General features: G+C 24.9%; 1 protein-coding gene across 2 annotated transcripts in view; it reads left to right on the top strand.

Annotated features, from left to right (window-relative positions):
• The first annotated feature begins 5,073 nt into the window (after positions 1-5,073).
• The window catches only part of LOC126907012 (uncharacterized), a 26,335-nt gene continuing 21,313 nt past the window's right edge, over positions 5,074-10,095 (top strand). For both annotated transcript variants that reach the window (XM_050687999.1, XM_050687998.1), the window contains exon 1: positions 5,074-5,344. In XM_050687999.1, coding sequence (XP_050543956.1) covers positions 5,326-5,344 — 19 coding nt within the window. In that variant the 5' untranslated portion in view covers positions 5,074-5,325. The remainder of the gene's footprint in view (positions 5,345-10,095) is intronic.

Raw genomic sequence — 10,095 nt, 5'->3', positions numbered from 1 at the left:
GAGACCTAAGCGCTAACTCGGCCGACGTCATTGTTAGCTATAAAAAGCTCATTCGCAAAATACCAAACTTATAACATCTTTTTACCTCTCAAAATTAGGATTTATTCTCAGCATATTTACCTAATATTTTGTTAAATGAAGAGATTTGTGGTGCTGTATTGGTTTAAGAAAACAGTACAAAGAACAATAATGTCTTACCAAAAGTAGCTATTATTAGTATAAACAAAATAATTCGAGCAGTATCTATTCGTGTCATAAAAATTAATAATGTTCATTCTATTTTTTACTTACAGTTGCCAAGTATTTATAATATATGTGTGTGTGTTATTATAAGTAAGGTAAAAAATATGTTGAAAGACTATGTTTATTGTTGTACAAATTAAAAAAAAAAAAAATAGACTCAATTATCTAAATTTAAGTTAGATTGTGAGAACTATTAGTAAGAAAGATTTTTACAAAAAAACATTGAGTGATTGATGTTCAAAACTTCTTTTAATAAGCTGAATCGTCGAATATTTTAAGATATTTTTAGCAATTGAAATAAAATGTATTATGGGTTGTTCATTAAATTGTGCCTTTTTTCTATAAAATAATATTTTTACAATAAATATAGTTATAAATACGAGTTTTTATACTAATACTTAAAAGTAATAAATATAAAAAATATAACGAAGTGTCCAGCAAATCAAGTATGATCCAGAAAATGATTATAAGACTTTTTAGTTATATTAAGTATATGTTCAAAAATAAAATATATAATTAACATTATAACCAGTATCTAATTATTTACCACTAACTTACTTTATTAAAAGGTTAATTATCAAAAAAAAAAAATCCTAAATTTTAACGTATTTTTTTTTAATGTGTGTGTTATATTTATATGAAATTATGTTTTTAAGTTAACATCAAAGTTTTTCACGATTTTTAAAAACAAATTTCTAAAATTAAAAAGTGAATTTGAAATGTTTGAAATTACCTGATAAAAAATTCTTTAAACAAAAGTTGTTTCATTGAATTTATTTTTTAAGAAACTTAATTTTTCATAAGGTCACACAACAAACTGGTCGAGAAAGTATAGCCGAATTAAAACGGATAACGTTAAATAGCATTGTTTTCCGATCACTGTATGGCCTCGGTAAATATTTAAATTTAAGAATATTCCCCATGGGATACCTGAATATTTTAACATTATTAGGTATTGGGTAAGTATAACCATAATAACTGAGAAAAAGCAAGTAAATTATAATAAATTACACTAATTTTTGTAAAACTGCAGTTGAAGAATAATTAACTCTAAAATAATCAACAAATACTTTTTTGTTTATGCAAAACTGATTACTTTGAACCTATGTCAACAAAAAAGACAACATTAGTGTAAACAAATATAAAATTTTCTAAAATATGTGATAAATTTTAAAGTTTGTTCTTTTAAATTCATTAAAAACTGTATACAGTTTTCATTAATCTTATTGTATAATAGTTATTATCGAGGTGAACATAATGCCCATGCACTCAGACCATTGTGCGCATATTATGTAATAAAAAAAGGTAAAATTTCTTTGATCAATAGATTCCAAAGCAATATGGTCTTATACTCATCATTAAAAATTGGTGTTGTAATTGTCAAAAAATAATAACTTTTTTAAAACTATCGTAGAAAAGTCTGATTTTTGCTGTTAATATTTTTCTACAGCAATTTTATGGTATATTATGAATCACGCGAAAAAGTTTGTTTGAGTTCAAAATGTTTTATCACTACTATTCAAAATTGTGTAAAAAAAAAAAAAATTATTGATATGTATGTACTTAGTAAATAAACAAAGTTTAATATTAAAGATGGCATCTATAATATTGAAAAGGGAAGTACATAAATATTTATCTCACGCACCACAAAAACGCTACTAAATGCATATAATCTACTATAAAAATGTTATTTTAGAGTTTTAATAAACTTCACAAGATTTGAAGTTTTAAAATAATAGAAAAATAGTAGTAATTTACATATTTTAGTAAAATATATAAAAACTACATATAAAATAATTTTATATCCAACTAAAATATTATTATCATAATAATGCAAATTTAATAATTTTAATAATTTGTAAGTTGCACCCCTGGTTTTAATTTACTAAAATTATGTGAAAAAAACTATCTTATTTTATTGTTTTTTTTTTTTTATCAGTAATAATTACTGATAAAATTTACAATTATTGTAAATTAATAATACAAATAACACACTAAAGAATACAATTTCAGTACCCAAAACATTTTTGTTATTGTTGCACTCATATTAAAAAGTAATATCGGGTCAGATATTAGTTCGCTAGCAGCAGTAAATATTGGAAAAAGTTATAACGGTAAAGCTCTAATAAATAGTCTTAGAAAATAACAGATGTAAATGTATTTTTTAATTTTTTTAAAGTGACTAAAACTTTTCTGGTTTGCATCATATATGTTATAAAAAAAGGAAAAAGGGTACAATTTTTAAAGATGATCCTTATTTTTAAAATATATTTACGATTATCATGTGATTCAGCAGCACAAAAAAAGTTGATTATTTACCACACTTAGTTATAGCAAAATAAGCATTAACGGTTCATTGCGGGAGGAACGGATGTGGTTTTTAATGAGTCACAACTTATTTACCCCACGCAAATAAATACATCTGTAAACTTGTAGTTTATTTCATGTAATTAATTATTATTTTATTTTAGTCAATACAATTTCAAGTTGAAAAAATTAAGTCTTGTATACATTTCTTTTACATCAATGATAGTTTTTATTTCAATGGTTCATCACTAACAGATGAAATTTTATAGGAATTGTTATATTTAAGTAATAATAAATGTATGAACTAACAACATTTTTAAATAAATTTATTTATTCTTAGAGCTACCTAGGTAATTGTTACCTTACTTTTAAAAATATCTAGTACATAATAAATGAAAAACGTTTAATTCTTCAATCAAATGTTTTTTTTTTCATTGTTTTATATTTACATAAATGCGTTAGTATATGATAAAAATAAGAAAAGTGTCTAGAGCTGATTGCGAGAGATGGTTTGTGCTGATGCCCGTACCCCGTATGACTGTGTTAGTGGGTTGCTTGCACAGGATCGATATAGTAATGTCGCAGTATAAAAGCTGTTACTGGGGTAGTATTGCGCACACACTGAGATTCCGGGCACTGTAAGTCAACGACCCAGTGATCCGGTTTCGGATGATGAGACGACCCTGTGTACAGACACCATAACCTTATTTCATATTCTCTAGAAAATATTCTAAACATTTCACTAATAACTAGTACAATGATTTAAAGTTTTATATCTTAAAAACAATAAAACTAACTTGTATACAAAGGTGTGTTTATGAAGGATGGCTCGTGAACCCAAAACCCTTTAAAATTTGATGACCTATTATTTTTATTAAAAAGAGTACTTTTAAAAAGATACTGAAAAAAAAAGGAAAACTATAAGAACATATATTATAAAATAATTTAACAATTTTTAGAGCTCGATTGAAAAACATCCTTAAATAGACGCTTAAAATACAAATACACAAAGTTGTTGATACTTTTATAATATTTACATATTATATTAACAAAAATGTTTAATAAATCTTTCAATTACAATATTAGACATAAAATTTTATAGTAATAATTATTTTCGATATCTATTTATAACTCTACTTAGATCTGTGTCTCATTACATGACCCAAAGATCGTGATATTAAATGAGGTGACATGACCTTAATCACACTCTTCAGATATGTTATGGATTTACTTGTATATTTTTAATTGATTTATAGGTATAGAAATAATTTATTAATTTATGCGTTATCTGAAAATGTATTATTCAATTAACCCGTTAGAGATAGTTGTAACTGATATAATATTGTAATATTTTATAATTTATATGAGTAATATTTTCGTTGACATTTTGATGTATAGGTTCCCGATGAAGGCGACTAATTTTGTTTTGTTATTATGTTCTATTCCTTTTTAGATGATTAACATTAAATGATCTGTTTAAATATTAGAGACACTAAGCAATATATGTTAATTAAAACATCATATGTGACAAAAATGTATGAATAATTCATAAACGTAGCAGCAGGCTATATGATTTTAAACAAGATTCACAGTTAGTTTTCTTAAAATCATAGTAAACAACGAAACTTTGAATGCATTCATCCGGTCGTGATTTGATATTTTTCTTTTTATATTAGAACAGATGTTCGCACACGTAACACACATTAAAAAATAATACCAAATGAAAAATAGTTAATGAGCCTCAGGCCAGCGGTTGGTTATGAAATCGCGGACATAATCAATCGTCTTCCGAAGATGGAAACGTGTTTATTCGTTTCACTAATGACATTTCTCAGAGCAAAGTGCAATGGTTTAATAAATAAATAGAATAGTTAATAAAATACGTTCATTAATACGTTGTTGTAAGAAAAATGCTTCTTTATCTCTAATTTTTTCAATTTAATAGGCATTACCACCGGATGTCTTTTTTATAATTTTGCATACTATAATTCCTTCTACCTAAATTATACGGCTACCTATTTACTATAAAAATAACAATAATCATCAAGATATACTTCTCGGCCATTAAAAAAATAAATAATATTTGTTAATTTTCTCTAAAATATACATAAGTGTTATGAAATAGTTTTGAAGTGTAGGAAAAACTCATTTCACTAATTTCGCCTGAACTTTTTTAAGTCGATTAACGAACATCTGATTTAATTTAACAACCTTTGATAATGTACCTCTTCTGCAATAATAACAATTGGTCTTTGCAATCAATTTATTACTACTTAAAATCGGACAATTATATTTTTGCCCTTAAAAAGCGTACAAAAGATTCATTTATTGAGAAAATAATACGTGGAAAATATACTAACAATAAAATAAATGTATTCTGTACCATAAACGCTATGGCAATGCATATAAGTATTAGGACGTTGGTTTTATGAGCTATATGCTCGACGCCGTCTGTGGGATGACTGGGCGGGCAGGAGGAGAAGGGTATTCGAGGATTTTGCGCGATGATCTAAGTGCGAACTGCGAACCAGTTTCAATACGGCCGGTTGGCGGTCCGGTGGTGTAATTCTTGTAGTTGTACGCTTTTCGACAGTGAATACGATAACGCGGGTAAAACGTGTTTGGCAAATAAAAAAGAAGTAAACCAAATAATTCATTTTTAATAAAAAAATAACTTTTTTTTGGTGACTGTTTAAAAAAAATTGTACAACTAAGTTTTTTAGTTGTTAAAAACGGAACATGTTAATTAATATACAGTCTTCAGAAGAACTTTAAATGTTTATAAAAGATCATGGTGAGTAAGATAACTGTTAATTAAGACATTATTTTAAATTTTTCATATAGACAAAAATTCAAAATGTTAAATAAAAAAATCTCGTCCTTCATAAATTACAAATTAATCATCAATTTAATTTAATTGAGCAAATTTTTATATATGCAATAATGTAATCTGGTAGCTAATTATATTAACACATATTTTAATAGCATACAATGATCGCTTAAAAATTTCTAATCACAAGATTTTTAATAGATCGACAAGAGATTTTAATAATTAAAATCTCTTGTCGATCTATTAAAAATTATAATTATTATAATTAGACATTCTTCCCTGCAATACAACAATAAACCAATTGAAAAATGATAACTTTAGATTTTAATTAAAAAAGATCAAGGTACATATATCATTAAATGTTAGATCACACCTGTTATACAAATTTTATTATCGAATAAAATTTAAAATTTATTATCGAATAATTAAGTAAACCCAAAATTGTAATTTTAAATGTTAAAAACTATCTATGTACCATAATATATTAAATAAATTTAAGGTATTTACCATATGATAATTATTTTTTTTAACATAGAATATTTTAATTATTACAGATATCACACAGTGAACTTTTTTTGATACTTCTATTTAAAAACCTATTATTTTTAATCAATTTCCAAACAAAGAATAAAAGTCACCCGTCAAAATATCCATAAAAATATTCTCTGCCGTTCATTATCATTCGTGGAAAATTGTATAAATAATATTAATTTCTATGTTGAGGCGTACAAATGTAGAATATAAGCACACATCAGAGAAGGCAATTATTAACATTTTTTGTGTATGAAAAATTCCATTTTTTTGTTTTACTTTTCATAAATTACAACTACCCCTATATCTACTACTACCCTTTGTTGGATAGAAGATTTACTCTGTCATTAGTTTTTCAGTCTACATATATATTTATTATTGTAGGGTGACTTCATCAGTGAATTGACAGTTTTTTATTTTTTTAAATTCTTTATTAATTTATATTTTAATATAATATTTATACAGTTAATAATAATTTATTTTTATAAATAATTAACTCAAAAATTATAATTTAATATTTTATGTTGTAAATTAAAGTTTTACAATGAACAGTTAATGATATTGTAAAAAAAATTGAGATATCGCAGTTAGACTTAAATTAGATTTTTTCTTTGCTATAAGAACTACTAACAATACATTTTTACAATTAGATTACACAAGTTTTCATTTAAAATTCAATGTTCGTTTATCAGTAGTACTCATACTCTGGTGATGTTACCCTACATTTAATTATAGCATATTTTAAGGGTGAATCCTTAACTACGCCTCACGAAATATCTTCACAAATATTAGAACGAATCATTGTTTAATTTCTTTAACAATAATGGTTCATTTTTTAACTACTTTACTCGAAAAATTCATTCTCTGCTACCATCTCTATACTCGTATCAACTTTCGATTTTCATCGAATTAAGAAACCCTGTTTTTTTTTATTTTATCAAATTTATTCAATTAAAAAAATAATATTAGTTTAAACAATTTTATATGTTGATAAACGTTGTTGGCTAATATAAATACGATAAACTGTAAACCCGTTTTATTTTATGATAAAGTAAAATAAAACGCTTTAAAATGATCAATGGGGAAAAACATTTCAATAAATATAGATATTATTTGACGGGAAATGATTTTCCTAATGTCTGTAGAAAAAAGACAACAATGTCTAAAAACCTTATCACTATTGGTGCATTAAGATATTAAAGATATATTAATGTATTAGAGTATTAAAAATACTTGTGATTTTGTAATATAAGAATTAGTGGCAGATAATTTGGAGCATACTTTTGTTAAATAGTAATCGATCTAAATAATTTTATTTGATTTAGTGTTTTTATAACTTCAACGCGCTGTCTCGCTGAATTATTTGTATTTTTCCTAATACAATTAAAGTCGTAGTGATGGTAAGTATCTAATGCTTGTACCCACGTTAATTTTATTTCATTTTAGATACCTACTGTTATAATATTATTCAACCTATACTAAATGACAAGTTGAACGACCTATCAGTATTTTTATAATATAATGTAGTGCAATGTCATTGCATGGATTATGTTGTACAATATTGATAGAAAAGTTAACCGCCTTCGATTAATCGTTTGCCAAAAGAAAACATTTAAACACATGTCAGAATAATTTGATACAAGTATGCAGTTTGGACCAAACTAAACTGCATCATATTATTATCGTCAATATTGTTACTAAGATTCTAAAGAATTGTTGATGAATGTGGGCAAGATCCCTGTGGTTGCCCATTTCCAGTGACTTATGTGCGATCTTATCCTGACGACTCATTAAACATTATGATTTGGAGAGATAGAAAGAAACGCTACACGCAGTATTTTACATTAATTGACTGTCAAATAGCGACATTTATTTATCAAGGCACATCAGTATTATAGTAATAATGATAAAATTTAATAGGCAATATATTAAAATAAAACCGTTAGGTAAAATAAAAAGACATCTGAACTCGAAGCGTAGGAGTTGGTGACCATCGCGTCACCACAAGCGGGTCAAATGATTTTCGTATGCGACGCCTCTGCGTCACCTTTGGCCAGTAAACAAAAACATATACTTATAAAGGACATTGTACGCCTAACAAATCGATTGATTTCAAATAATGTGTGTATACTTAACTAACGGCTGATAGATTTTCCGCCCAACAATGATCATTTAGGTCGAGTTTTGTCAAGATATAATCTATGTAAAAACAAGAAAATTTACAATTTTGTATTTATTCTTTAAAGGCTATCACTTATTTTACACTTAGATTTTTACATGATAGATAGATTTTTACACTGAAATTCTCTATCAAGAGCTAAAAAAAAAAATCAGTATAATAAAAAGATTTGAAAGCTAACAGTAATTTTAAAAATGTTCAAAAGTTAGATAAGATTATTAAATAATGTTCTATGTTAATAAATAAATAAAATTAAAAAAAAAAAAAGATACACGATAAAAGTAGGGGAGAACGGGGCTAGTTATTACTATTAAGATATTTCATTTTTAATAGCACTATTCATATGCTTTCAAATGTTTTCATAGATTAATTATTGGTTCAAATATTTTGTAAAAATATTAATTTTGTCTTATCCTATACCAAAATTTATTAGCATTTTTATGTTTTTCGTGTTAATAGTAAAATTTAGGAGACAATATTATTTTAATTTTTTGAGATCAATACAATACGGTGAGATATTTTTGATACTAAATATTTATTTATTGAGTAATATTACTTTATTTTTTGTTTATAATCATAAAAATATCAGTGTTTATTTGTGTGATAATGTTGTTATAAATATGAAAAATTTTTAAATGGGGTTAGTTGTTACAGTTGTATGGAAACAAGTAGTTATGATATACTTATAACTATGAAAAAAACATTTTTTTTATAGTTAATACAATTAAATTATTATAGTTTATTTCATTTAAATTAAAAAATTGCACAAACCAAAGGTCAAAGTGTATAAATAAATATAAAATCTCCGCATAAAAAGTATTTTTCAAAAGAAATAATAAAATTGCATAAATTGACATTTAATTTTTTTGTTTATAATATTTTAATTCGCATGACTATTTTTATTATTATATTTTATAATAAATATTACCCTTCTTTGTTATTTTTAGAATTTTATATCATATATATTGTAACAACTTATCCTACCTTGAGGTAAATTTTTACATTTTGACTGATTCCAGTAAAACATTTTATTTTAATTAAAAATATTAATTTATTGCTTTAATTTTATTTGTATGCAAGCTTAGAACTTTTAGATTAAATATAATTCATACAAACTTTGGTACCTATAAAGGAAAAATTCATAAAGGTTATAATGTACAAGTTGTAATAACTAACACCACTCTATCCCACTGTTATATATAATCGGAAGAAAAGTTGCTTTGAAATAAAAATGAGTTGATTTTATCAAATGTTTTCCACATTAAGTCATTTCAATATATAACAGTGTACCAGATATTTTACGGGCTTATAAAGAATACTAGAGTTTATACGCCTAATTTTAATAATTAAAATTAAATGCAATTTAATTTTTACAAATGTATTTATGATTGAAACAAGACCATTTTTAGTTTAGTTACATATCATAAAATTGACTCGTTAGTAACAAATCTTAATTTTTACATGGTTATAATCACTCTAGAACGTCTTTATGTTAAAGAGCTTTTTATTTTCTACTTATGTAATTATATGTAATGTACATATTGAGTATTTATGTATGTTAATATTGTCGTTTTTAAGTATTAGTTAACGAATCATAAAAATATACAATGTTATTTTGTACGGTTCATGAAGTAAAAATATGATTTTTCGTATGAGTCGTGTAGATGTATTAAACCAAAATTATCCATATTTGGATTGAAAAAAAAAAGGAAAGTACATTTGCAACTACACCGTTCGTTTCTAAGTGGCATAAACCCAGAAAATCTGACAAGAACAAATTCGATTTGTAATTACGAACTAACTCGAACTATGTAATTAATTGCAATAGTTCTTGAACATAAACAACATATTCCAAAGACTTTAAATGAAAACAGATTTATTTTTAAGGATTTTAGTTTTAAAATATAAATTGGAATAAATTCTAAATTTTAGCTTCGATGCGAAGCTGAGAAGGTATTGGTTTTACTAAGATGTGTTTTTTTTTTTTTTTTTTTTTTTTTTTTTT

Source organism: Daktulosphaira vitifoliae, unplaced genomic scaffold (assembly GCF_025091365.1).
Source record: "Daktulosphaira vitifoliae isolate Bord-2020 unplaced genomic scaffold, ASM2509136v1 Scaffold_5, whole genome shotgun sequence".
NCBI classification, from domain to species: Eukaryota; Metazoa; Arthropoda; class Insecta; order Hemiptera; family Phylloxeridae; genus Daktulosphaira; species Daktulosphaira vitifoliae.
This window is presented reverse-complemented; position numbering and strand designations above follow the sequence as displayed.